The sequence below is a fragment of the Ophidiomyces ophidiicola genome, assembly GCF_022830035.1.
Source record: "Ophidiomyces ophidiicola strain CBS 122913 chromosome Unknown scaffold_4, whole genome shotgun sequence".
Taxonomy (NCBI): Eukaryota; Fungi; Ascomycota; class Eurotiomycetes; order Onygenales; family Onygenaceae; genus Ophidiomyces; species Ophidiomyces ophidiicola.
The window spans coordinates 923539-951494 of NW_026054644.1; the positions used below are offsets into that span (position 1 = coordinate 923539).

The 27956-nt window shown below is 47.2% G+C and overlaps 8 protein-coding genes across 8 annotated transcripts; 4 read left to right on the plus strand and 4 right to left on the minus strand.

The window, feature by feature from the left end:
- Positions 1 to 1090: 1090 nt before the first annotated feature.
- On the plus strand, positions 1091 to 3962 carry LOZ57_001751 (uncharacterized protein; the record flags this gene model as incomplete). The annotated part of the gene is made up of 6 exons (XM_049250834.1): positions 1091 to 1882; positions 1949 to 2059; positions 2118 to 2135; positions 2198 to 2313; positions 2364 to 3016; positions 3067 to 3962. 6 exons carry the CDS (start codon positions 1091 to 1093, stop codon positions 3960 to 3962), a joined length of 2586 nt encoding a protein of 861 aa, XP_049110418.1.
- A 499-nt stretch (positions 3963 to 4461) lies between these two features.
- Positions 4462 to 5101, minus strand: CSE4 (centromeric DNA-binding histone H3-like protein cse4; the record flags this gene model as incomplete). The annotated part of the gene is made up of 2 exons (XM_049250835.1): positions 4462 to 4808; positions 4873 to 5101. 2 exons carry the CDS (start codon positions 5099 to 5101, stop codon positions 4462 to 4464), a joined length of 576 nt encoding a protein of 191 aa, XP_049110419.1.
- Positions 5102 to 7503: 2402 nt separating this feature from the next.
- On the minus strand, positions 7504 to 9849 carry LOZ57_001753 (uncharacterized protein; the record flags this gene model as incomplete). Its single annotated transcript, XM_049250836.1, has 5 exons — positions 7504 to 7522; positions 7587 to 7670; positions 7743 to 8260; positions 8314 to 9695; positions 9768 to 9849. 5 exons carry the CDS (start codon positions 9847 to 9849, stop codon positions 7504 to 7506), a joined length of 2085 nt encoding a protein of 694 aa, XP_049110420.1.
- A 767-nt stretch (positions 9850 to 10616) lies between these two features.
- Positions 10617 to 12093, minus strand: LOZ57_001754 (uncharacterized protein; the record flags this gene model as incomplete). Its single annotated transcript, XM_049250837.1, has 2 exons — positions 10617 to 11579; positions 11635 to 12093. The coding sequence occupies 2 exons, from the start codon at positions 12091 to 12093 to the stop codon at positions 10617 to 10619; spliced, it is 1422 nt and encodes a 473-aa protein (XP_049110421.1).
- Positions 12094 to 12556: 463 nt separating this feature from the next.
- On the plus strand, positions 12557 to 16635 carry RSE1 (pre-mRNA-splicing factor rse1; the record flags this gene model as incomplete). Its single annotated transcript, XM_049250838.1, has 3 exons — positions 12557 to 12800; positions 12975 to 15048; positions 15243 to 16635. The coding sequence occupies 3 exons, from the start codon at positions 12557 to 12559 to the stop codon at positions 16633 to 16635; spliced, it is 3711 nt and encodes a 1236-aa protein (XP_049110422.1).
- A 652-nt stretch (positions 16636 to 17287) lies between these two features.
- LOZ57_001756 (uncharacterized protein) lies at positions 17288 to 18382 on the plus strand (the record flags this gene model as incomplete). Its single annotated transcript, XM_049250839.1, has 2 exons — positions 17288 to 17764; positions 17825 to 18382. 2 exons carry the CDS (start codon positions 17288 to 17290, stop codon positions 18380 to 18382), a joined length of 1035 nt encoding a protein of 344 aa, XP_049110423.1.
- A 120-nt stretch (positions 18383 to 18502) lies between these two features.
- On the minus strand, positions 18503 to 24280 carry UTP10 (snoRNA-binding rRNA-processing protein utp10; the record flags this gene model as incomplete). Its single annotated transcript, XM_049250840.1, has 7 exons — positions 18503 to 18930; positions 18990 to 19134; positions 19201 to 19563; positions 19617 to 20657; positions 20710 to 20994; positions 21067 to 23845; positions 23904 to 24280. 7 exons carry the CDS (start codon positions 24278 to 24280, stop codon positions 18503 to 18505), a joined length of 5418 nt encoding a protein of 1805 aa, XP_049110424.1.
- Positions 24281 to 24537: 257 nt separating this feature from the next.
- LOZ57_001758 (uncharacterized protein) lies at positions 24538 to 27949 on the plus strand (the record flags this gene model as incomplete). Its single annotated transcript, XM_049250841.1, has 3 exons — positions 24538 to 24558; positions 24618 to 27020; positions 27074 to 27949. 3 exons carry the CDS (start codon positions 24538 to 24540, stop codon positions 27947 to 27949), a joined length of 3300 nt encoding a protein of 1099 aa, XP_049110425.1.
- Between the last annotated feature and the right edge of the window lie 7 nt (positions 27950 to 27956).

Here is a 27956-nt window from a genome sequence, read left to right on the forward strand (position 1 = left end):
TAATTGGTTTATCATTAATCTCATCAGACAAAAAATATAGAGGGTCCATAGTATATTTGTTACGGAGCACAGTCGATATAAATCATTCACTGCCTAGAGATCTGTGTTTGGTACGTACTTTGTTCCCATGCAGTTGCAGGAGTTATCAGCGAATGCAAGGAGCCCATTGCAGTATTTGCTGTAAGATCAAGAGCACCAGCCTACAGCTCCGACATCTGTGGTGCGAGAGCTGAAACCTGCTGCCTCAAGCAAAAAACCACCTCTGCAAGCCTAGTTACATACAAGGCTTCTTACCAAAGAGTAGTTACCAAGAAAAAATTGACACGACACCAGGACCTGTCTAGTCATTAGTTTCTACATATGTATACCGCTTTAACTTTAACTTCTAGAGAGAGAAGTTTCTTCAATGGCATCCACAACGGGGCTGAATAAAATCCCTCTGGCTGTTTGTCGAATCGAGAGCCTTAAAGAAATACATTTATTAAGTTAAAGAATCGGGTCATTTAGATAGACCTCTCGGTATCCCAAATATCAATGTGCTTACTAGCTAGGAGTGGTTAGCATACCGTTGTGTTTAAGACGCCAGTGTACGTTATAATAATGTCTTTGGGCATGATAATTAATTTCATACCCATTTGCATCTATGAGTCCGAAGACCCCCGTCAGCCCAAGACCGTAAAAAAAATGCGCAGGCAGCCCGAGGAAAAGCTGACTCTGGCCTGAAGATAACATCATCAAGTTAATTTAGGAGGATAGAACCAGGCGCCGTAGACTTTCGAGATCATGCAACTTCTCGCACAAGTATTGTAAGAAGATGAATTGTGATTTAGGATGTATTTATATAGGTTGTAGTTGGTCTGTTACTGGACGTTGGATGTTGACTGGTAGTTAACTCTGCAATCCATAACTAGCACGAAGTTGACAGGCTTGGCGCGACATGCCTCGACAATTGCTCCTCCGCATACCCAAAACATGTGAATTCGATAGCTTGGCCGTCCATTGCGTCAACTTGCGTTTTATCCACTTATGACATGATAGCGCTCGCCGGATATTCTTTCTGGACTTATCTGTACTTTCACCTGGCTCAGAAATGGCCCAACCTCCTCACGATGGCCCACCGTTTTCGGGACAGGCACCTCTCCCGAACCATCGGCAGCAACAAGCTCGCCCTACGGCCTCTCCTACCGCGTCACCGACCTTCAAGCATGAGCAACAATCCCAAGCTTTGCTAGCGCAGTTCACCAGCTATATCTCGCCGCAACAGAGTCTTCACCCTCAGCTCTTTCCCAGCCAGCCATCTGCCGCCGCCTATCCCTCGTGTCCTTTACCCCAGCTCCAGCCCGCTCCACCGAATGTTGCTATACAGTACGGCGTGGGACCCGCCATGCCAGTGTCTTACTACAATCTGCCGAATCAGCATGATATGTACGCCGCGCAGTACCAAACCCCTCCGCCGCGCCCTCAGCCAATACCACCTCCGGCCACTTCCCCGTCACAATACCCTCGAATTCAGATTCGACCTCCACCTCTTGCACAGCCCGAAATTCTTTCAGCTACAAGACTGGAGATACCGGGGCCGGCGCCGGTTGCTACCAAAGTTGAAAAGCAAAAGACTCCTCTCATTTACGCCCAAACACCGAACCAACAGATACGGCCGATGCCGCCTTCCGCGACGCAGCAAATGAAGCCCTCCACGCCCCATTCTAAATGTGAAAAACAGCCCATTGATTATCAAATATTACTATTATCTCTAGCAGATGAGTATTTGGATGCAGCCCACAGTCAAGGAACGATTCTCGCCGCTTCCCATCAAGAAGCTGACGTTGAACAATACTATAAGCTAGTCGCTACTGGATTATGCTGCATTGAAGCCGTTATGAAGGTATTCCTCTCACATTTTTTCCCTGCTGGCGTAGCCTGCTGGAATATAACTAATCCATGTTTGTAGAATTGGAGGTTACAGCCTAGGACGGAGGCTCTTCTCAGGCTGCGCTATGCACGCATTCTCTTCGAAGAAACGAATAATGATTTAGAAGCTGAGACTGCATTGAGTAAAGGCGTACGTATTTCCTTTAACCCGAGAGCTTCGTATATTATACTGATAACTTACGTACCAGATTGATCTATGTGAGAGGGTACGCTAACTCGCCGGCTGTATGGAAATATCGATGCTAATATCTCTTCCTCGTTCGTTTAGAATCGAATGTTCGATCTTAAATACAGCATGCAGCAGCTTTTATGTCGAATAATGTTCAGAACCAATCCTAAAGCTTCTGTAAGAATGGTAGACGGCATAATTCGTGATATTGAGGCGTAAGAAATCCCGGGTGCTTCCGAAATACTATTTTCTCTAACGTGATCAGATATCGGCATACTGCCTGGGAGTACGCCTTTCGTCTGCTACGAGTCACCCTCTCTCTCTCTTCACCCCCACACCAGGACCTAGTCGCTGCGATACATAATCTCCAAAAAACAGCATCTATGGCAAATCGCAACGGCGATAAGGCCATAGTGGTCGTCTCTTCTATTGTTGAAGCACTTGTGCATCTACAGCATTCCTCCGGCGGCGATTCCGTTGAACTCGCACAGAGGGCCATTGCAACGGCAAGAAGCCATCAGCTTAACGATACCATTGGAGATGGCCCCCATATCGGTACTATTATTCAAATAATTGATATATGCTGCAGCGTTCTTGATTATGATATCGTACAGGCCTCTCAAAAGCTACAAACTCTCCAAAAATATATGGATCAAAATATCAGCAACCCCCTTTGGCGGGACGATGGCTCGTTCTCGGTGCCATTAAATCGCGAGGGCCTTAGGCATTTTGCCATAGAGTTTGGTGACATTATCCAGGAAGAAAACGGGAACCCCACGTTGTTGCTAAACTGGCTCCCGGAAATCGATATTTATTCCTTATGCTATTTTCTTAGTTCTTTGACTCTGAGTGCAAAGAATTCCCAGGACGGACACAAGGCTGAGAAGTATTTACAGGAAGGCCTACGTATGATTCGAGGTATGTTATATTTCCTGTTTCTGGATACCCTGTCTGACGGAAAACAACAGGCGCCTTTGAGTCGCCACAGGAAGTGTCCGAATCTTTAATGCTTGCAACTGCACGGGTTCGATGGCGTAGATTGTTATACTTGCACATGCTTCTTCAACAGGTGTTTCTTGCCTGTGCGCGAACGGACTGGCCCTTAGCAAGCCGCACATTGAAAGAAGTACACCTTATTTTTACATATCTCAAAGATGGCTCACAAGATGCCATCGGTTGCCTGATACAATACGCTACTGGCGTACTTGCTCAGGCGACCGGAAACCTTGATGACGCACTGAACATTTTTCAGCAACCCATTTTCTCATTGTCGCAATTTCCCCATAAAACATGCCGCAATGATCCACACCGTGACACAGCTATTCTTGCAGGTCTCAATTGCATTCTTATTCACCGGAACCCAGGTCATGTGGCATATATGAGTGCTACGAACTCTTTAGCTGCTCTTGAACCTTTCTGCCAAGATAGCCCAAACAAATATATTCGGGCTGCTTATTCCCTAATTAGTGCTACTATCCAAACAGAATCCACTATGCAGACAAAAAGAAATCTCCACCAATCCTTGCAAGCTGCTACTGCCATAGGGAATAGTCAAGTCACTTGTTTAGCGCTGACATTCATGAGCTGGAAGTACTTTCGTGGTGTTGTTGGCGAGCAAAGCGAGAAGAGTGCTATGGCTGCCAAAGCAATGGCTAGGAAAACAGATGATAAGTTATGGATCAGCGTTACGGACGAGTTGCTTGCAGAGACATTAGAACGCCAGGGTAAAACGAATGAAGCTATCGCTTTACGGAAAAAAGCAGACAGTGAGCTGGCCAGACTACCAGCAATACTGACGAAAACCGGAAAACTGGACTCCCATCGCAAGGATACATCAAGCGAAATGAGGGTAAAAGCGGTTTAAATCTACTACCTACACAACCTAGCAGCACACGCTTCCTTTTACCTACAAATTTCATGTTAAATGTGAAATAGCCATATTCTGGTGGCGGAATTTCTTTACCGCCAACAGTATCGACAAATTTCGCCAACGACGCCCAAATACACCACAAGCATTCGGCGACTGAAGCCACAGCTCGGTATTTGGTGAAGTCCGCCGTGGCTTATTCTAGCCATAGGCTCAATCGTTGCTTTAATGCTGTTTCAAAGGAGCCCATGTGATTATTAGCACACATACACTGATAACACATATATTAAGAACAATAAGAATTTTATTGCGACACAAAGTAACATTGAACTCAAATGGCCATCAAATTCCAAAACGCCATCTTTTGCTCCATCCTCGGGTCTACCGACCTCGAACAAACACCGTGAGTGCGATGACACTCTAATGCAAACCGCAAAAAAGTGCGCAAAGAGACTAAGGCGAGGTACTCTTATAAATCGGAAAGAGCCTTCTAAAATTATCCTATGCCGCCCCACGCGCCCCGAATACGTCGCGCAAGCTGCATATCTTTCTGCATGATCGTGACCCGCTTGGCATGAATTGCGCACAGATTGGTATCTTCAAAAAGATGTACCAAGAATGCTTCCGAAGCTTCTTGTAGAGCCTGAATGGCCTGTGACTGCCATCTGAGCTCCTCACCAACCCCTTCAGGTAACATTTCCAGAGCCACTTCTCGAACTAAGCGTGCAAATGGGAGTTTAAGGAGAAGGAGGTCCCAGGACCGCTGGTACCGGCGGATCTCTTTGAGGGCGACTGTTCCAGGATGGTAGCGATGTTTTCGGGGTTGAGGAATAGGATCACCGGCTAGAGAGAGAAATAAGATTTAGAATAGCTTTCGAGAGGCAAGATCAAGGACAGTAGCTCGTACGTTGCACATCTGTTTTTCTAGAGGGCGTAGACTCTCCAGCCCGACTTGTTACTCCTCCTTTTCCCCTTCCTCTCCCTTGACTTTTTCCTTGCTGAGGCCTTGAGCCAGCTCCCGCTCCTCTAGATGAAGGTTGTCCTACGGCAGTATTCGGAGCGCCTCCGCTATTTGTTCGCCCCGATGTGGGGGATGCACCTGTAATCTTTTTGAGCCCGCGACCCCTCGGTGCCATCGTATGAAAATATGTTTAGAACGCGCTAGCAAATATCGCAATCGTATGTACCTCGTAGGCCTCTGTCAACGTTGCGCCATCTAGGAGTGTAGTACCGCGTGAGACAGTGAACCAATTGTATGGTATCTTGACGCTCCGCACCGTATCTTGTAAAGTGAGATATGATTAAGGTGAATCTAAATAGATAGCAGCGAACGGTTGTCTAGAGTGACAAAAAGGAGTGTTTGCAAAGAGATCCCGTAAGGTTCGTGATAGTATTATTGAGGTGGTTGGGGAACCCCCAGCCATTCGCAACGCGAAAAAACGCGAGGGGCGCGCTTGCCGATCGGCTGAACGTTCAAAATCCAAATTTACGCGCCTGACACTAACTAATGTTGACTTAGCGTATTACACGGAGTTTCCTTGATCCGAGCCAGTGTTAGATAAGCTGTCAACGGCCCGGTGATATTCCGTCGCCGTTATGTCATCATTGCCAGATCGACAGTTGGAAGAGCCGCAGCTCAGCGCCAGCACCAAGACAGCTCGCCATTCTTCGGCTGGCCGGTCCCGCTTGTTGCTGTTAACTCCATATTCCCCTATGCCTCCCGCTCTTTTGCTGATGTTTTGGAACCAGAACGACTGAGGCCACTTTCTCGTTCTTTCCGAAGCCAAGCTTTGTCACTCTGACGTATACTTCCCTCTCTGGCCGTTGACGACTTTGGAACACGCTACCCATGGCCGCTATCTGGGGAAATGCCGGGCAGCCAGGCCAATTTCCGCTGGAACAATGGTTTTATGAGATGCCGTTTTGTACAAGATGGTGGACTACGGCTACTGTCGCAACATCTATCCTTGTTCAATGTCATGTCTTGACACCTTTCCAGCTTTTCTATAGCTTTCGAGCGGTCTTTGTGAAGTCACAAGTGAGAAACGCCCGGTCTTTTGAACAATGCTTTTGTCAAATATACTAACTTTTAAGCTATAGTATTGGCGCCTCATATCCACGTTCCTATACTTCGGGCCGTTGAGCCTAGACATAATATTTCATGTATTCTTTCTCCAGCGGTATTCCAGGCTTCTAGAAGAATCATCCGGACACTCGTCAGCTGATTTTGCCTGGCTTCTTCTATACGCTACCTCCAGCCTTCTTATTCTATCCCCCTTCCTCTCACTTCCATTCCTTGGACCCGCCTTGTCGTCGAGTCTGGTTTACATTTGGGGCCGGCGGAACCCTGACACTAGGCTCAGCATTCTCGGCCTGCTCGTTTTCTCGGCGCCATACCTACCCTGGGTACTGATGGCATTTAGCCTCGTTGTCCACGGCTCAATTCCAAAAGATGAAATATGTGGTGTCATTGTAGGCCATATTTGGTATTTCTTCTCCGACGTGTATCCTCCTTTGCATGGAGGCCAGCGGCCTTTAGACCCACCTGCATGGTGGAGGCGACTGTTTGAAAGAAGGCAAACCGGCGATGGAAGTACCAATGCTAGAAATGTCAATGCCGAGTTCGCAGCTGCTGCAGCCCCGGAAGTTAGATGAAAACTTCTCAAAAGCACGTCACGCCATCTGTTCATTATGGTGATTCGGCAGTCTTTCTCTTTTCGTTACAGTTATCTAGGGTCGGTTTAAATTCTGATCTATTGGCTCTCCATCACCGATTAAAATTTCACCTCTGAAGGAAGATTTTCCGACAGCACTGAAAAATACCGATTCCGAATTTATGTCTTCAGTTTGATAGTGTATTATACCATTTGGTTTGATCGCCATTCATTGGGGTGATATTGGCCCCTGGAATTGCGTAAAGCTCAAGAAGAGATCCTACTCTCTTTTGACTTCCAATCACAATTTCACCCATTTCCTAATCACAGATGTGTGATAGGGTTTACCCATATTTTTTTTCCCTGACAATTTATAATGAATTATATAAAATGCACCCTGGCAGAATAGAAAAATTATGTGCATGAATAGTTCAAAGTATTTTGTGGCCTGATTTCGCATATTCCACCTGCCTACCTTATACTGCTATAGTGTTCATGTAGCCTAGACACCCTATTTGGTGACTTAGGATATATGAATTGTATAAGTATATTTATCTAGGCCAACATGAAAGAGTTCTAATCAAAATATCCGTTAGAGTAATGATCTCACCAGAAACGTTTGACCAAGGACAACCGCGAGGGCCTGGTATCACAGAACAAGGGTGAAAAATCCAGCATTTTGTACGATATTAGAATTCTAAAAGCAAAAGAAATGCTTTGATTCCTAGCGGTAAATATTTAAATATTCTGGCGATAGCAATTCTGCGTGGAAAAAAAGTAGAAGAAATAGTATCTCTGTATTATTGCTACCTCAAGCAGGCTCTGAATTCAGATTCTAGGTACTGGATGTCGCATAATGACAGGCAATAGAGTGGAACAGCTTACTAGTCTGTCTTAACAGAGCTATATAAATTAGGGGAAGTGTCAGCATGCTCGCCAGCAGGGAATAGGTGGGTGGATGGCTTACCTATATATTCGACGGACAAAAGCATAAGCGGTAAGAAATCCCACCGTTCCGGTTAGTAAGCCGTAGACAGCACAGCCCAGAAAGCTGTATCCAAAGAACAGCAGGCACGAGATGAAACCCTGAATCCGCAATTTTGTGCAGTAATACCAAACGCACGAAATGAATACCCATAAAGCACTGCTACCTCCAATAATAAAGCTCTGCCACCACCATCGATGGTTCTCTGCGCAAAGTTGACTATACGTAGCGATGATTGTCACTTCGCTGACAGTTATAATCAAGATAATGCAGATCGCGCTCAAGTACCCAAACACATAATAGTAGCCGCTCTTATCTTGAAGTAGATTGTGAAAGACAAAAAGCAATTCCACAAAAAGAACTGCGAAAGGTGGAAGTCCGGTCAAAAGTGTGCCTTGGATGGACGTCAAATACCACGACTGGGGTGGGATTTGTCGAGAGATTGAACTCGTGCGAGTGGGATGATCCCAAGGAGTTGTTTTTTCATAACCGTACCAGCCACTAAAATAAACGAGAGGAAGTTGAATCAAAAGCCAGAGGGCAATAATTGCTATCAATGTCCCAAATGGGATAGCTGTGCTGGACGCCTGGGCCCAGACAAATAGGTTGAGAACGAAAATTAAGGCAAAGAACAGCCCCGGAAAAAGCAGTGCAGTCTGGAAGATATTGTCAGCTATGAGCAATCAAATAACAATGTGCTTTGACTTACAACTATGGTGTTTTTATGCCAATTCTTCCCTCCGAAGGTCCTATAGAGCCTTCCTGAAAAATAACCAGAGAAAGTGCCAGCAAAGACGAACAGTCCCATGCCGACGCTCAAAAAACCTCCTCTGAAACTAGGGTTCAGGACCCCAAGGCAACTTAATGCTAGAAGGCCAACTGCCATGAAGAGGAGCTGCATTCCTGAGCCAACTATAGGTGCCAAAAGTCCACTGTATGCTGGAGTACGAAACACATCGCCATGTAAATGCTTCCATGAAGCTACCTCCTCCATCTCTTCATCAGATAAATGGTCATCGTAACGATCTTCCGTGTGGTGGTCAAGGAGACTAATGGAGGGTGTCTTGTCACTTTTGGGGGTTCTAGGAGTTCGACTACCACTTCTTGGGGTCCGTGATACCAGTTTTACTTTCCCTTCTTCAATATATCCTTCACCGCGGCCTTTGCCATCCGACATGGTTCTCCCCCAAATAACAAAAACAACGAACCCTAGTACTGTCGCAATAGTAAGAGCATTCAGAATTGCGAGCCAATGGGTAATTCGACCCTCTTGATGACTCGAAAAATACAGGTCCCATCGATTAGACCATCCAATGTTTTCTTCCTTCCGGAAATATACTGAGTATGAGTACGGGACCGTGATTGACGCGCCGTCATCGACATCATCGTTCTCTGGTAAATAAGAAGAGCCTGGATACTTTTCGGCCAGTCTAGTATTGTTTGGGGCAATGTACAGCTCTAGGCGCTCTTGCTTCGCATGTACATCCTTTGGACACCCGTTCGCGGAACGACCAACGCCACCAATACTTTTCGGATAAATTTCGAATCCGACAATAACTTTCCCACTATGAGGGCCAGCATTTCCTGGAGCATCTCGCCAGCGGATCACCAAAGTAAAGTGGTTGTGGATGAAGAATCTGGGCTGCCGGACAGAAGGCGAAAAGTCCTGGTATCCAAGTTTGAAACCTGTAGAATAATATCGTTTGGACCTGTCTACCGAAACAAAGCTCGTTGCCCCCGGCAAATTGTCCAGAATCCATTCTACAACATATCCTTCTGAGATAAGATTCTTCGCACGGTATACATCTTTGCGGCCAATCTTTTTATAACAAAGAAATTGGCAACCAATGTTTTTCCCCATTGACACTTCAAAATCAGATGTTTGAATACGATCTCCACGCAAGACTTCACCCAGATTGAGAGACATGCTGTGGCCACTGGCAAACGGAAAACTTCCATGCTTCTTGCCGCTTGGAGGACAGACGAATGGAAGGTCAAAGTAAGCATACTGAAGTTGGGAACGGTCGGAGAAAATCTTATTTACTAGAAGGGGAATGGCGTCATTTTCACGATAGCTCCGGATTGAATAGCCTATTCCACCAAGCACTCTTGTTAGTACAAGTGGCATATTTTTAAAGTGGGCGTTTGGCAGAGCATACGTACCAGGTATGTAGAAGGCATGAGCGGTTGAGAAAAAAGAAATAGCCAGCACAACGGGGTGCCATAGCCGGATATCGTGGGCCATCCTGGTGCGCTTGAAATAGTGATTAGGAACTATGGAGTTCTTCGGAGATTGTCGCTACGAGGGGACAAAGGGGATCAATCATCGGTGACCGATTGGAAAGCGAGCGTAACTGGTAAAAAGTATTAAATGAAAAGCTATGAGTTCTTGAAAAGAAAGGAAGAAAAGCGAATACAATCGGCAAACGATGGCCCCATGCGTCAATCTGTTGGTAAGATGTAGAGTGCCATTGCCAGGTGGTGGGCTACGACATCAGGTGGTCGAGGAGTGGAGTACGTAGTGACAAGGCGGGGACTCAGGGCGGGCAGCGTCGCATGGGCATGGGCCACATTATTGCTCTGTCGAGTGCAAGATGCGCGAGGATGAAGCCAGTTGCCTCCTGTTGTTTGCACAGACACGGGCTGGTGAGAAGGAGCGCCAGGGATGAGGTAATCCTCGGCGTGTCTTGGTTGTATTAGTCAGCATATGTACACCGTACGGAGTAGTTACTCCGGACCCCATAACCTACGGAGTAAAAATGCGTACATTTAGCAGCTGCTCAATAGATGCGACCCAGGTTAAGATCTTTTTTAAAAGTTGTTATGACCTACAACGATTTGATACGGTCTTGCCTGTTAACCTCAAGCAGGGCCGAGAGGTAGAGTGATTCTTTTGCAGATTGTCCGAAGAACAAGGAAGATATGGGTGGATTGAAAGGAATAACTATACGCCAGAGCACAGAAAAATAGAAGGCACAATTTCCGATCACATCACCGCATCCCACGCATATCTTATGAATTATTTAGTAAATATTCTATCGCACCCTGCACGTTGCCACCTGCTCTTCTCAGTGCTTCAATGTTCCTATCAAACTCAAAAAACCCCATCTCATTCAACTGGCGAAGTTGTTCGGCATACCTTTCTTCTGGAGGGCGGGTATCCTGCGAGGCAGAGTTGGTTTGCGGCATTAAGCCAGGGAAAAGCGCAGCCAGTGGATTGGTACCAGGGTCGGTATTTGTTGAGGCACCTTGGCCTCCCCCAAAATTCTGCATCATTTGATTAAATAGTGCAGGATCTTGCAAAAGCGGATTATTCATAAGAGCGGCATATGGATTTTGGCCTTGCTGGCCCTCAGTTTGGCCACCAGGAGGGCCAAATAAAGCAGGGTTAAATAGCGCAGCAAATGGGTTTTGCGGAGTTTGGTTCGTCGGAGGGTTCTCGGTAGTTCCAGTTGGGGCATCAGCACCTGTTGTAGGTGCTTCCCGTGAAGTTGAGTTCCCCGCATTACCAGCTACAGCGCTACCGAGGGCCGGGTTGCCAAATAGTGCAGCAAAAGGGTTCGGGGCAACCCCTTGTGTGGGCGGAAACCTAAAAGCGCCAAACGGGTCAGAAGCGTTTCCTGCAGAATCAGTAGTACTCCCAGGCTGTGCCTCGTCTTGCTGGCGATGCTCCTCTGTCGTTGTATTGGTGACACCGGGAGCCGGAAAAGCCGGGCTTCCTCCCAATGGATTCAAGCCCAGTCGACTTTGCATTTGAGCCATTTGACGAAGCATGGCAGGATCTGTCAACATTCTTCGAAACTCAGGAGTTTGCATCATCTGTCGAACACCTGGCCCCATATCCCGCAGCATAGGATTTTGTTGGACCATCATATCAAGAAGTTGTGGATTTTGGAGAGCCTCGTTCATCATTGATTGGAATTGTGGGTTATCCAACATGTTTATCAATTGCTCGGAACTAGGAGGAGGCCCCATCTAGTTCCGCACATTAGATACTAATCGATATTCCGAATAACACTCAGTAACTTACCCCACCATCGGGTCCAAACATCCCTGCTCCGGGAAGCTGAAGATAGCCGGCATATCTAGCTCCGGTGAGACCCATTAAGGGATTATTTCCAGTCCCAGCGGCGATATTTGTAGGAATACCAGGTGGTGGCGCTTGAGGTGTTGATCGTCCAGTTGTTGTGCTCGCACTTTGGGAAGCTTGAGGAGCGGGCTGATTGCTGGCGGCACTCTTAACCAGGTGTATTGTATGGCTATCCTTAACTTTGTGAGTTGCTAGAGTATCGTGGTCTTTCAGGACTCGTCCGGAGTAGATCAGTCGCTGGCGACCAGGGGGGACATCTGCGTATTCTGGGGCTGCAAGTTTGGCTTTCAGATCCTCGATTGTCGTTGACGGTGGTAGCGTCAGCGTGTATTTCGCATCATTGGATGATTTAACTTGGAATGTAATCGGTGTCTCTTCTCTAGGCTCGTTGTCCGCCATCGTAAAATGATATCACAGGTGTCAAGGTCAAGTGCACCACTGCGAGCGGGGGGTGTAAAGCAAAAGCTAGCTATCCAATCCTAAAAGAAAACAGAGGCCGCTTAGTAAGCATCAGAAGTACGCGCAGCAAGAAAGGAATGTAGGGGAGAAAATGGGCTTGGAAAATGATAAAACTAGAGCAAGAGGGTTCACGTTCAATGAGCGAGGCGAAGAGTGATCAGCTTGGGGGACGGAAAGGGCTACGGCGAGCGCTACGTGCTCGACGCGCATCGAAAGGCAAAGAAAACCTCAACCTCAGTCTCATCCCAGCCATCAACCAACTCCACAATTTCAACATCCTCATTCCCTCCGTATCTACCAGAAATTGTGAAATTTCGCTTTTCAACAGATGCAAAGGCATCTTGCATTCCCTATGAGATTCAATCGGCTTTCATAATTAGCTAGTGCGGCTCCCCCAGCAGCCATGGCGACCACGTCGTCTATGTTCATGTACTCGCTTACGATCCAGCCACCGACAGCCATCACTCAAGCAATCATTGGGCAATTTTCAGGCATCAAGGAGCAGCAGATTGTAACTGCATCTGGCTCTAAACTTTCAATTCACGAGCCGGATTCCCATCAAGGCAAAATTCGCACACTCTACTCTCAAGATGTGTTCGGTATAATAAGGTCACTGGCCGCATTCAGGCTTGCAGGGAGCAGCAAAGGTATGTTTACACCTAATATGATTGTAAAAGGCCAAATTAGTGATTATTGGAAGCTTTGGGAGCAGCATGACGCCTTCATTCGCTCTTCCAATTCTGCCTCCCACGCGAAAGGACTGGCCGCTATATCCTCGCGCAGTGCCTTTGATGAGTGATGCTAAGTATTTGTGTCATTAGACTATATTATAATCGGTTCTGACTCTGGTCGAATTACCATCATCGAATATGTCCCTTCGCAAAACCGCTTCAACCGCATCCACCTGGAAACATTTGGAAAATCCGGTATCCGACGAGTTGTACCTGGCCAGTATCTTGCCGTAGACCCAAAAGGGCGAGCGTGCTTGATAGCATCGGTGGAGAAAAATAAATTGGTGTATGTTTTGAATCGAAATGCCCAAGCAGAGCTCACGATTTCATCTCCGCTTGAGGCTCACCGCCCTCAGACCTTGGTCTTTGCGATGACAGCTCTTGACGTGGGGTACGAGAACCCTATTTTTGCAGCTCTAGAAGTAGAATACACGGAATCCGACCTAGATCCGACTGGCTCGGCGTATGAGGAACTGGAGAAACTGCTTGTTTACTATGAGCTTGACCTTGGTCTGAATCATGTTGTTCGAAAATGGGCCGAGCCTGTTGACCGCACTTCAAGCATTCTCTTTCAAGTACCAGGTGGGGCAGATGGCCCTAGTGGTGTTCTTGTTTGTGCTGAAGGCAGTATCACTTATCGTCACTCGAATCAAGACCCCTTCAGAGTACCGATTCCTCGTCGCATTGGGGCTACTGAAAATCCAGACCGAAAACGAACGATCGTGGCAGGTGTGGTTCACAAGATGCGAAGAGCGTTCTTCTGCCTTTTACAAACTGAAGATGGAGACCTATTTAAAGTTACCATGGACATGGCCGAGGACGGTAATGGGCAGCCCACTGGTGAAGTACAGCGCCTGAAGCTGAAATACTTTGATACTGTTCCAATTGCGTCGAGTCTGTGTATTCTGAAAAATGGTTTCCTATTTGTAGCCAGCGAAACCGGCAATCATCATTTTTATCAGTTTGAAAAACTAGGCGACGATGATGATGAAACCGAGTTCACTAGCGACGATTTCTCAGCGGATCCATCGGAGCCACTTTCCCCCATTTTTTTCCAACCTCGACCCGCTGAAAATTTGAACTTGGTCGAGAGCGTGAATTCCATGAACCCATTGATGAGTTGCAAGGTCACAAATCTTACCGAGGATGATGCACCCCAGTTTTATACCCTGTGCGGTACTGGAGCGCGAAGTACCTTCAGAACCTTGAAACATGGCCTTGAGGTATCGGAGATTGTCGAATCTGAACTTCCCAGTGTTCCGTCAGCTGTCTGGACTACTAAACTTACCCGAAATGATCAGTACGACGCATACATCATATTATCCTTTTCCAACGGCACTTTGGTTTTGAGTATTGGTGAAACAGTGGAAGAAGTCACCGATACAGGCTTTCTCCCCTCTGCCCCTACCCTAGCCGTCCAACAGCTTGGTGAAGATTCCCTGATCCAGGTCCATCCAAGAGGCATACGGCATATACATGCTGATCGACGAGTAAATGAATGGCCTGCTCCACAACATCGATCTATTGTTGCTGCAGCTACGAATGAGCGCCAAGTTGCGGTAGCTCTTAGCTCTGGTGAAATTGTTTACTTTGAAATGGATAGCGATGGGTCTTTAGCAGAATACGATGAAAAGCGTGAAATGTCTGGCACTGTTACAAGCCTGAGTCTAGGCGAAGTGCCGCCAGGCCGTGTCAGAAGTTCATTCCTCGCTGTTGGATGTGATGATTCGACTGTCCGCATCCTAAGTCTGGATCCAGAATCCACCCTTGAAAATAAATCTGTTCAGGCTCTTACCTCCGCTCCATCCGCCCTTTCGATAATGCCAATGATTGATTCTACCTCGGGCGGTTCCACCCTCTATCTCCACATTGGGCTCTATTCTGGCATTTACCTTCGTACCGTTCTAGATGAAGTGACCGGCGAACTATCGGATACCCGCACAAGGTTTCTCGGTCTTAAACCAGTCAAACTCTTCAATGTATCCGTAAAGGAGCAGAAATCAGTATTAGCATTAAGTTCACGTCCGTGGCTAGGGTACTCCGATATCCAGACAAGGAATTTCATGCTTACGCCATTGGACTATGTTCCTCTTGAATGGAGTTGGAATTTCAGTAGTGAGCAGTGTGTGGAAGGTATGGTTGGAATCCAGGGCCAAAACTTAAGGTAAGATTTTTTTTCTGTACCATGTCTTCAGCGCTTGATAGCTTTCTTTCATGATGACTACCAAAGTCCCCAAGTCGACATCGACACTGCGGATTTACTTTTTATCCAATTGTTCCTACTGATGAAAAATTCGTTGAACCGTCCTACTTCGTGAATTTTCTTTTCGTCTAGGTTTCTAATAAAATAATCGATAGGATCTTCTCGATTGAAAAGCTTGACAATAATCTTCTTCAAGAGTCTATATCACTTGCCTACACGCCACGGCATTTTGTTCGCCACCCGGAACACGCCCTTTTTTATGTCATAGAGGCTGACAACAATATACTTGCGCCTACTACAAAAGCGAAACTGATTCAGGATTCAAAAGCAGTTAATGGAGAATCTGCAGAGCTACCCCCAGAAGACTTTGGGTACGCTCGTGGAACAGGTCACTGGGCATCATGCATCCAGGTTGTAGATCCAATCAACAGAAAAGGAGTACTTTCTCGTATTGAACTGGAAGAGAACGAAGCAGCCATCAGCGTTGCTGCAGTACCATTTTCCAGCCAAGACGATGAAACGTTTCTGGTTGTTGGAACAGGCCAAAACATGATTGCTAACCCCCCTTCTTCGTCAGGAGGTTACATTCATATCTATAGATTTCAAGAAGAAGGGAAAGAACTTGAGTTTATTCATAAAACGAAAGTTGAATCTCCACCTCAAGCTCTTTTGCCTTTTCAAGGACGTCTCATTGCTGGTATCGGCACAGACTTACGAATCTATGATCTCGGCATGAAGCAACTACTTCGCAAATGCCAAGCCGAGGTCACACCACGTATGATTGTTGGCCTTCAGACCCAGGGTAGCCGTATCGTTGTCAGCGACGTTCAAGAGAGTGTTACTTACGTGGTATATAAGTTTCAGGAGAACCGACTTATTCCTTTCGCTGATGATATGATTCCTCGTTGGACTACATGTACGGCAATGGTTGATTATGAAACTGTTGCTGGCGGTGATAAATTTGGAAATCTTTGGCTATTAAGATGTCCCCAAAAAGCGTCAGAAGAGGCCGATGAAGATGGTTCAGGCGCACACCTTATCCATGAAAGGCAGTATCTCCAGGGTGCACCGAACAGACTCGGTTTGGTGGTTCACTATTACCCTCAAGATATCCCTACAAGCCTTCAAAAAACACAGCTAGTCGCTGGGGGAAGAGATATCGTTGTCTGGACTGGGCTACAGGGAACCATTGGATTGCTTATACCCTTTGTCAGCCGTGAAGATGTTGATTTCTTCCAAAGCCTAGAAATGCAGCTAACCTCACAAAACCCCCCTTTAGCCGGCCGTGACCATTTAATTTACCGAAGTTACTACGCACCTGCGAAAGGAACTATTGACGGAGACCTCTGCGAAACGTATTTTACTTTACCAAATGATAAGAAGCTAATGATAGCCGGAGAGCTGGATCGATCTGTTCGTGAAATTGAAAGGAAGATTTCTGTAAGTCCTGAGTTTTCGTTTTGCTCTGACGCCTCCCTTGTTGCAGGGCTAATTTATGCAATAGGACATGCGTACAAAAGTGGCGTACTAAAATCCTCATGGGCATAATGAGCGTGACATGTTCCTTTTTTTATAGGGACTTTGTGTGTACCATAATTATACAGCAGTTGAAAATTCAAGGCAGGATCTACCGCAGTGTGAATTCAACAGCGGAGTTCATGGTTGGTAAATAACCCCTTGTGGTTCCATAGCGAACACGACTACGACTATGTCTTCCACGATATGAAATAGAATAGCGTTTACAGTACTCCGTACGGAGTACAGTCTCTTGCCTCGCTCGATCTGTCTACGCTTCCGTCGTCCGATTTTGAGCTGGATGCGTTCCTGATGTATGTTCTGAAGGGATGTATGAGACAAGAATATTGGATTCTTCCAGTCGATGATCTTTGAGTACGGTTCCATCGGCTACACACCATGCTTGGGATCGTAATTTATCCGTTGACACATATCTTATATCATCCTAGGGGTGCTTCGTTCTTAGATTATTGTAAATAGCTACCATAAGATAGGCCTTCTCTTCTCCTCAATCTTCCCCAGAGCCGCGTGTTGCCCAACATCTTGACTGAGAACCTTGTCGGTGATTCCCCACCTCGCCGTCGGGGTAAACAGTATGGCTAGTGCGGGGAAACCCCAAGAACCCGACAGGCAGGTTGTTGCCGAACATTGTACATCGACCGTGTTCAATTCAACCTTGACCAGCATGTCTCAGAAGCTTAAAGTCGCCGTGTCCCAGGCGAGGACCCGGGACACCACCGAGGAGACGATCTCAACTCTTGAACGGGTTGCCCGACTGGCAGCGTCCCGTGGTGCCAAAATCATCCTTTTTCCCGAAGGTTTTCTAGGAGGTTATCCACGGACATGCACTTGGGGTGCAGCGATGGGAAGCCGTGATGACATTGGGCGGGAACAGTACCTGAACTACTTTCAAGCTGCTGTTGATCTGGGAGATACGCCTACTGGAGCGGGAGATGACTGGGTGTATAAGCGGCTACCTGTCGCTGAAGGGAAGAATTACCGAGGCGATGGGGTTCGAGAGACCCTGGAGCGCATCGCGCGTGAGACTGGGCTCCTTGTGATCGTGGGACTGATCGAACGGTGTGCCGGAAGCCTGTACTGCGCGGTGGTGTATGTTGACCCCCAGCGAGGGATGCTGGGGAAGCGGCGGAAGGTCATGCCGGTGAGCTATGATATCTACTTAATCCTAGCAGATGCATTTTCTCTAATCACACGGTCGTAGACCGGCACTGAACGTCTTGTCTGGGCCCAAGGGTCGCCATCGACCTTGAAAGCCGTAACAACTGAAATCAACGGTGTCAAGTTGACCCTCGCCGCCGCAATTTGCTGGGAGAACTACATGCCGTTGTTGCGACAAAGCCTGTATCAGCAAAATGTAAACCTATATCTAGCTCCAACTGCAGACGGCCGCGATACTTGGCTACCCTTGATGCAAACAGTGGCATGCGAGAGCCGCTCTGTTGTTCTCAGCTGCAACCAATGTGTTCGGAAGAGCCAGATGCCCAGCTGGGTGATGGGCCCTGATGCCAAAGGCAGCGACGGTACAGATGACATTCTTACAGGCGGCGGGTCATGCATTGTGAGCCCCATGGGCAAGGTTCTTGCGGGCCCGGCGTGGTTTGCGGATGATGAGCAGGAAGGCGGGCTGCTGATTTCGGAGGTTGACTTTGACGATTGTGTAAGGGGGAGATTGGACTTGGACGTTGCTGGGAGTTATTCTCGCAATGATTCGTTCAAGTTGACTGTTGACGGCCTTGATTTGAACCCTCCACCAAACTAAGAGCACCTAGAGAGCTTTTTATATGAAATCCGGCATATAGATACATATTCCAACGCCATAGATACCAACAAACACGAATCCATTTTCCCATACTCCGCAAAACACAAACAAGGGCGAGTTCTATGCTAACATGTCATCCAATTTCTCACCTAAGATATCCTCGATCGTCAACACCCACTTTCGCGCCTCTCGTTCCACGTTCTCATCGTCGTCCTCCAGTAATTCGCTGATATATGGCAGCATTTCAGGAAGCATTGCGAGCCACTCTTCTCCCAAACGCTCTGTTAGCTGATGCTCGCATTTGACGGCTGCCAAACGCGTGTACGCATTGTTTCCACGGCTGCTCGGCCCTGCGCGTAAATATTTCATGATCGTTGTATTCAATTCTTTGTGATTTTCGGACGAATCGGCAGCGACAGCAAGTGCTACTATGGTGGGGATGGCCTCAGAAACAACAAGATCCGAGGTCGAAGCATTCTGAGCGAGAGAAATTTGTCGGAGGAGAGGCTCAGAAATAGATGCAAGATGACTTGGCGACTGCCAAAATTCTGTATGCCGGTTATTTGTTAGTCCCTACTTTAAGGTACAGCGACCACTGATCACTTACCATCTTGATCGTGTTCAAATGAGTTTCGCAGCATACTCAGGCAGGCTAACCAGAGGGGTTTCGTCGCCTTATCGTTACAACGGGAAATCTTAAGCACTTCGACTGCGTTTTCAATAACGTAGCTGGAATATCCCGTGACAATGGACTAAATAATACGATGATAATTAGCTAGGCTTTCAAGCCGTCTTGGCACAGAAAAAGCATTACTGACCTTGAGAGTGCCGAAAAAGCACTGCAAAAAGCTATAGAATGATGTTAGACGTGCGATACGGCCCGTGTGTTCTTTTTTATTCAATCCATTCATTGCCCAGTCTGCTAGGTCTATGAAGAGCGGATGAAAGGTTGTGTCGTTCAGCTTATATATCATTTTGATAGCCACATCGTTTATTTGTGATTCGGTCTCGGTAACATCGATTTCGTCAAAAATCTCAGAGTCTCCCGAAAGAAGCCGAATTCGACGAAGGTCAAAGGCTTTGCAGAGCAGTTTCATCAAAACTGGGATATTTTTCACTGTAGCGGACTTTGGATGTTTTTCAATTGCAATTTTTGCTATGTCAAGGACTTCTTGGATAACCTACATAATGTTAATAAAAAATATTTCGGGGAAAAAAGTATATAGATACTAACCTTTGGACCCTCAGGCATTAACAAATCCCAGTTTCGTTCAATAGCAGCGAGGACTTCTCCAACATCAGACTTGCTAGCCAACAATTGCAGAACCTCAATGCGATTCTCCTCACATCCTTGATTCAAATCGGCATTTGAACACTTCGCAGACAGTTGGAGAATTTTATCGAGGTGAGAACCGGAAATTATCCAGGGAATTTGTATGAGAATAGCAGAAATGAAGGAGAATACTGCATCGTGAAGTTCCGAATCTGGGGTTGACGTTTCAACGGCATTTTTCAAAAGGTCAAATGCGCGAGGAAGGCCATCAGGAAGCGCAGGAATAATGGCTTCGCCTACTACGTCGGTCATAGAGGCAAGACAAAGTAACCCCATTACTCGAATACGTTTTTCAGGCTGCCCAATGCCATGAGTGCCCGAAATAACCTTTGCTGCCGAAACAACCTGCTGTGGTTCTTTCTTTCCGTATTTCTCAGAAATCTTCTCAATGCAAGCGATTGCCGTGTGTTGAAGTAAGGTATCGGGGGACGTCTCGAGAATATCTATCAAGACAGTCAGGAAAGATAAAGTCCGTAGTTGTGAGGGTCGATCCTTGTATTCGCTATCATCCAGGCGGTTTTCAAGAAGTTTCAGAACCTTTCGGCGAAGGTCATTGCTTGGTCGTCGAAGCAGCACCTCAACAGTGTCAATAAAATCGACCAACGAAAGGGTACCTAGTAATGTGCCCAGAGTCTCACCACAAGCATTGCTTATGGATTTCGTTGAGGTGGACGGCTCAGATAAGGCTATAACCTGCTCTAAAAGGCTGGAAAAAAGCGTATGGGCTTTATCAATTTGCTCATCAGTACCGGAATCAAAACATTCGGTTATCTTCGTTCGTAGGGAGGCGAATTTCAAAAGATGTGAAAGTGCTTGAAGTAAGTCCACTGCTACCCTCTGGGGGTCCCGTCCATCTTCGCCGCCAACGCCTAATAGCGTCTTTGCTAATTTCGGCTTAGGTTGGAGTGCATCTTTAACCAAGTTAAGATATCGGCCATAAGTCTAAAGGTTGATTAGTCAAAGGGGAATTGAACCGACCCAAGATCACACTCACAATAAGCTGCAATTCCACATTGCAGTCCGATGCTAGAGCTGTCATCACGGACAGAACATCTTTGTCCAAGGCATACCGATTCGCAAACATCGCAAATACTGCAAATAAGAAATCCTCGGGACCCAGTTTAGCAACCAATGCATCGAACAGTCGTAATCTGCGGTATGAAGGGATGTGTTCAAACGCCGTAGTAAAAGAAAGGAGAAGTTCCGAAGTACCCGACACCACATCTCTTTTTTGGTTTCGTAACGATTGTACCAGAGGGGGAACGACTTGGTCAATTGTCTAAACAAAGATCTAAATGTTAATATCAAAATGAAAACGTAAAAAACAATAAAAATAGGGAGTAGAATTTACCTGGTCAATGACAAGAGCAGAATATTCGTCGTCTTTTCTTAAAACGCTAGAGCCCATAAATGTAAATATAGGCATGACGCTGTGCAATACAAGTTCCGGCGCAACAGTAGCCAGGCCTGCAACCAAAAGCAGTGCTGTATTTTGGACTTGAGGGCTTTCAGATGTACGCACACAGTCGATTATCAAATCCGCTCTTAAAGAAGAAGAATTGATTTTCCGTGCTGGGGTACCTTTCCATTTGTTGATAATACTTAGTAGAATGCCTAGGTTTAAGCTGAGGAGATAACTCATTTCTGATCTGGTCTGCAATTTCAGGTGATGGATAGTAGTGAGTATTTGGAAGAGGCCAGGGATTAGTTCGGGAGAATTCTCCGGGTGAGATCCGTCCACTAGCTCGAGAACGAAGGTGATTTTCTGGAGCGCAGAATCCATCTCTTTATCCATCAGGTTCATAGATACCATATTGTTCTGACTCGTGCGTCTTTTTTTTGAAGGTGGCCCTCGATATCCAAGGTCGGCTCCAGATGAAGAGACCTTACCAACAAAGTCAAGGATAACAGGGCCAGAAAGGTCTACAGCTCGGAGAAGGCCCTTAGCACCACTTACCAATGCTATATTCTCAGGCTCGGGTTCTAAACAGAGTTCGAGTAGCTTACTGGCAAGCACCAGCTCATAACTAGGATCAAATGAACGCCAGGCTTCCCTCAAACGATTGAAAGCTGCAGATTGGAAGGAAGGCCTTGTAGTTTGTGGATTTGAAACTATGGAGGCATATAAGAGCTCAACAGCATCGGTGTCTTTCGGGTAAATAATCCGTAAAATTTGCTCTTCCAATTCTTTCACGGGTATCTGCTCCTCATTTTCAATACGCTGAATGTCGTCCGGCCTAAGAAGTCTCCAGTGATCAAATATTGGTCGAAGAGTTTGAGTCCGAGTCATTGATCCAACTTTTCCGACCTGGTTTAGAATTTTCAGTAGCCGTAATTTGACGGTGTGCAGTGGGGTTGAATTGACGTGGGAGCAAATAAAAGAGAATAGATCGCGACGGAATTGCTTCTTCAGTTCGGCATCAACTGTCTTCGATCCCGCTACTTCGCCGCGAATAGCGAGTACTAAGGCCCGGCCAACTTGGTCAGGATCAAGTATAAACTCCTCCACTCCGGGTATCAAAAAACGGTGTGTAAGTTTATAGACATCTTTGGCAGAGAGCCACTGGATAGACTTCGAAAAGTCGGTCTGGCCATATACGTGCTCGCGGCCCCAGATGCAGATATCCGACGTATCTTTGTTCCGGCACTTTGAAATTTGGCGATCAATTATTGTCAATAGGCCGGCGGCTTCTCTCCGGACTCTCTCTGAAGGATCAGCAAGAGCCGAGATCGTGTAGGGAATAATCGCCTGTATGTCAACGCCATTATCCGCCATCTCAGCTACGCAAGACGTGATAATGCTTATCGCCACAGCCCTTGCCGTAGCTGGGTATGGGCCGCAGAAGAAGCGAATGAAAAAGGATAGATAAAGAGGGTCCTCCAAAGCCTTGTCGAAATGGAGAACGGGGAGCTTGATGAACTTTGATACTCTGTCTTTCACAAAAGCCCCATGCACAAAGGCATGAGCCAACTGGTTGAACAGATTGGGTTGTTCTACTAGGAAAGAGTATTCCTTCGGTGACACTTTGGACAGGGATTCAAAAGCCTTCGCGAACGTGTCTTCGATTTCAGAATTGCCTGTGGAGTCAGCCATGTCAACATACTCGATCTCCATGGGAGTCACGTCCATGTGAAGGACAGTCTCCAATGTCATTTCCAATCGGGTGACGTCGACTCCTGATTCCTGCACGGCACTGCGAAGCAATGGTGTGAGGTGAGCAGATTCGTTAAATTGCAAGAGCAAATCCGATAATTGCTTCCCTATTCCGTCTGTCACAAGATTCCGCCGTTGTAGAGAGTCAATCGCCTCGAGTAAGATAACTAAAGCTTTGACTGTTTCTTCGTCGTTCAAAATGGATTTTTCTATGACTTGACCAACGAATGGAATCCGAGCAGAATCTGCACGTTTTCCATTCCATTGAACGCACCCTTTTAGGAGACCAAGAATCAGATTCGTCATTGAGTACCGCCCACTTAGCTCTTCGATAATTTGAATAACATTGTCCACCTCCATCAGTGCCTTGACAACTTTTTGAGACAAAGCTTGCTCTTGCTTATGTTGTGCCAGTACTGACAAACAGGTGATGCCGGACGCAGTATTAGTCTCGGTCCATGAACTGGTCACAGCCTCCATTAAGTCATCAAGAACATGGTCCTCTAGGTCTGCTTTGCTTGCAAGCACCACGCAAAACATATAACAACCAACAACCAGCTGGGGAGCATTTTGTAACATGAATGCATCATTCAATACTGGAAGTATCCGAATTAGCACATCTTCCTTGTTTCTATTTTCGATTTCCATTCTCCCAGACTTGGCCGAATCTAACATGTTTGCAAGTGCCTCTGTAGTGACCCCGGCCCAAAAGGAAACGAGCCCCTGGTATTGGGCGAGGTTTCTTCCAGCTTGCAAAACATAGTTATTCAGTGCCGAAAAAAATAGTTTATTTGTTGTAGCACTCTGTACGATTGCTTGCCTGGGAGGAAGACTTAAACTTCTCTTATATGGAAATAGGACCTTAAATGTCTGGGTGAGATCATCAGGCAATATAGACAGTAGGTTTAAAAATAAAGGGGTGGTATGGTAAGGGAGAAAGGTGAGGAGGAGACAGGGCGTGTTGTGCTCGTGTACACTACCAGAGATATGTCAGTCGCTATCAGGTCTAGGAGTAACTGGGGATGAATGCCTACCGAAACCGTCTAATGAGCCAGTCAATTGCTTTGACGGCCGGGTTCAAAAGAAGCCGCGCTCCAACGAGGATCATGAAGTCCTCTAATACGTTGTCAAGTTTCTTGTTCTGGTCTGCAGTCATTTGCCCACGATCCTCCGTTTTACTATGATCACTGAAAATGGTTCGTCTGAAGGGCAGAAAGCGCGCATCCAAGGAGCATAACTCCTGAAATCCTTCGTAGCATATTTGGAAAATCGTGTCAAAGTCCTGAGATCCCGCGACCTTTTTATCGAATATTAACGATTGAGAATGCGCGGCTCTCTGCGCTTTTAGATCAAGCTGATGGGTCGATGTCGCTGCAATTTGTGCAAGTTGCGCAGCCAGCGACGATGCCATTTTGAAAAAAGTGAAAAATCAGTACTAGAAATATTCAAGAAAAAACCATTTCTAAAAATGAGCGTAGCCAGCAACGCAACCTCTAACCCCCGCTGGATCGGAGTTTTTGTCTGCGCGACAGCACTCGAAGCTCTAAAAATTTATGGTCCGTAACGGGAAGTTTTTCCCGGCCGCACCTCTCTCGAGAGGCAAGTTCACCCGACCCCAGCCTACTACTTGAGCTGACCGAGAGAGTTCGGGGTGAGGCCAACGCAGAGATGGAGCCTGCAGGAGAAAAGGTATAGCAATGAGTTTCTGATGACTATGCAAGAATTCGTACTAATTGCATGGTGTGTAGGGAAAGCAGGCAGTACCCAAGTTCTCGAGCTTTAAACCCAAGCTCCCTCTTCAGGCTGTAGCTACAGAGCATCACCAGGAAAAACATAGGGATGACAAAGGGGCCAGAGAACGCGATGCCGCCCAAGGCTCGCAAAAGTCTAGACATGGACGCAGACATGCTCACCCTAAAGAAAGCAAGGATAGCGACAAACTTGCCCCTCCAGAACACCCACGCGTTCCTGAACGCTCGATTGAATACAGAGAGCGAAGTCAACTCGCTTCTGATATCTTCAAAATAGATCGGAAAGGTGATAGATATAATGTGGAGTATGGAGCTCCTCATAAATATGACATACCTCTCTACCGTCGCCTTGGTGCAGGTAGAGTTCTAGGCCTACGTTCCAACTATGTTATAGATCACGAGTCAAGCATGGGAAATAAAATCGTGATACATATGTCTGGCAGCGGAAGGACGGATATTGACAGGCAAAGATTCAATACTTCTGCTTGGAGACAAGCTAGTAAATATAAGGACTTTCGCCGCGTTCGTCCGTCGGTTCCCGCTCAAGCAGGCGCTGAATTACAGCAAAATTTCATTCCTCTATCATCTAGCGGAAGCAGAAAACGGAGGAAAGTCGAAAATTCTTTATATTATGATTTGGATTTTCCAGACTACCGTTCACTTGAAGGGAAGGTGAAGCCGCCCCAAGAATCTGCTTTCGATATGGATTTGACCTCAGATTCAGATTTGGAGTCTGAAGGCCAGGCTGCAAGGCAACAGAATTCCAAACTGTCAGCTCATGTTTCCGCCCATCCGGAGGATGTTTCTGGATGGTTGGATCTTATTGATCACCAGGAAAATCTAGTTGGCGTTGCAGACTCGGAAGGTCGCCGCACATTCACATCCGCTGAAAGGAGAAGCATTGCTGATGTAAAAATTTCCATATATGAGAAGGCATTAACCAAAGTTTCTAGCAGTGCTCCTCGTGATCGGCTTATACTTGGCATGATGGAAGAAGGCGCCCAGGTATGGGACACGAAAACACTGTCGAATAATTGGAAAAATATCCTACAGTCAAACGCAGGATACATATCTCTATGGGTTAAATACCTTGATTTTCAACAAACACGCTTCACCAGTTTTACGTATGAAAACTGTCGTTCTATTTTCCTAGAGTGTTTACACATAATCCGCACCTCTCGCGACAATGATAAGCGGGACATCATCCACATATATATCTTGCTCCGACTTAGTCTTTTCATGCGCGAGGCCGGCTACCAAGAACATGCTGTGGCTATGTGGCAAGCGATACTGGAATTTAACTTTTGTCGCCCACCAGACCTCAGTACAACTTACGATGCCATCAGCTCATTTTCTGACTTTTGGGACGGCGAAGGGGCTCGGCTAGGGGAAGCTAATGCTAGAGGTTGGGACGCTGCTGGGCACGAACCACCTACCGCCAAAGCAGCTCCACCGCCAGGGACAGTTGACACGGCAGCCATCTTTGACTCCTGGATCAAGGTGGAGCAGAACCTTATGCATCACTCATGCCTGCCGGCCCGGACACAAGATGAAGTCCAAGAGGATGACCCATACCAGGTAATTTTATCATCTGACATTTCAGAATTTCTTGCCATTTTCTCGGAAGACGTATCCGATCTACTGCTTGACGCTTTTCTCCTTTTTTGTCGCCTTCCCCCTCAGTCTTCGGGGAAGAATCCAGATACTCTATCACAGTGGTGTGAGGATCCTTTTATTCGCAACCTGATCCTGGATCAGTCGGATATACCTGCCCAGTGGCTTGAGAGTATTTCCTCTGGTCCAGAAAACCATGAGTCTGCCACTCCCATCTTGCTTCCATATTCCAATTTTGCAAATAATGAAGATACTATGTTCAGCGACGCCTCGTCTTGGTATTCAGCATTTCTGTCCTGGAAAAACACTTATGCTGATAATGCGGGCATCATCGATGCTCGATGGGCCCGCCAAACTCTGCGACACTTGGTAGGTCGTACACCGACGAACGACGCTTTAGCCAAATACTCTATCGGCCTTGAGTATGCCTGTGACCCCGACAACGCCACAAAATACGCCAAATCCCTCTTGCGCAAGCGGCCGCTAAGCGTTGAGCTGTACAACACGTATGCGCTGGTCGAGAGCCGGCGCGGCCAAGAAGCCGCAGCCGAGAAGGTCTGGATGACAACTCTGTCCATGAACAATTCCTTCTCGGAGGACGCCAAGCGGGATTTTGTGCTGCTATGGCGATCATGGCTCTGGGAATTGTTGACAAAACAGGACATTCACAAGGCAATTCAGCTGCTCCGCGCAATGCCGGACACCAGCATCGACGCTGAGCAACTCTCAGCGAAGGCACAGCAGGCCGCCGATCTTAGTCCGGCGGAATCGCTGAAGATACGAAGAGTAAGTAGTTCCCTCAAGCCACGGTAGCACGAACTGGTGTTAACCGCTTCCAGATCCTTGTTGACTCCCGGGACCATGGCCTGTCTTTTCGAAAACCGCTCGAGTTCGTTAGTAGCACTGATTGTCTCGCGGTATTGGCCTATCTCAAACAGGGCCGGGATGTTGAAAGTGCGCTGCAAACATACCGAGACGCTGAAGAACGGCTGGCGGCAAACAATCTGGCGCAAGCACACATGTCCGAGCTCCTGCATCAGTCTAAAGCTCGGCTCCTATGGCACCATACCTTGAGCACGAGGAGGTACAAGCCGGCTTTGATCCGGGAGGAGTTATCCCGCAGCCTGGCTCTTTTCCCACACAACACCATCTTCCTGAGCCTCTTCGCTTACAACGAGTCTCGCTTTCGCACGGACGACCGCGTACGCGATGTTCTACGACACCATATAGCCCCACCACACCAGGCGTCAGGTAAGGCGACGGCGCAGCCTCCTCTCACACCGCATTTCTTCTCCATCTACAGCGAGCTGCACCGCGGCGTCTCGACGGGATCTACAGCGCACTCCGCGCGCGCCGCTTTTGAGACGGCGGTCGGCTCCAGCGGCGGCCAGTGCAGCGCCGCGCTGTGGAAGCTGTATATCCTGTTCGAACTGGCACTGGGCCACAGACGCCGGGCTCGTGACGTGTTCTACCGAGCGATCCGGTCGTGCCCATGGGCGAAGGCGCTTGTGCTGCTGGCGTTTGAGGAGCCGGGGCTGCGGGAGGAGATGGGCTTTGGGGAGCTAAGGAAGGTGTGGAATGTTCTTGTTGAAAAGGGGCTGCGGGTCCATGTCGATTTGGAGGATGTGTTGGACGAGATGGACGACGAGAGGAGGGAGGCTGGGCGGGCTCCGATCGTGCTGCCTGATGACCGGAGCAGCAATGACGAGATGTAGATAATTA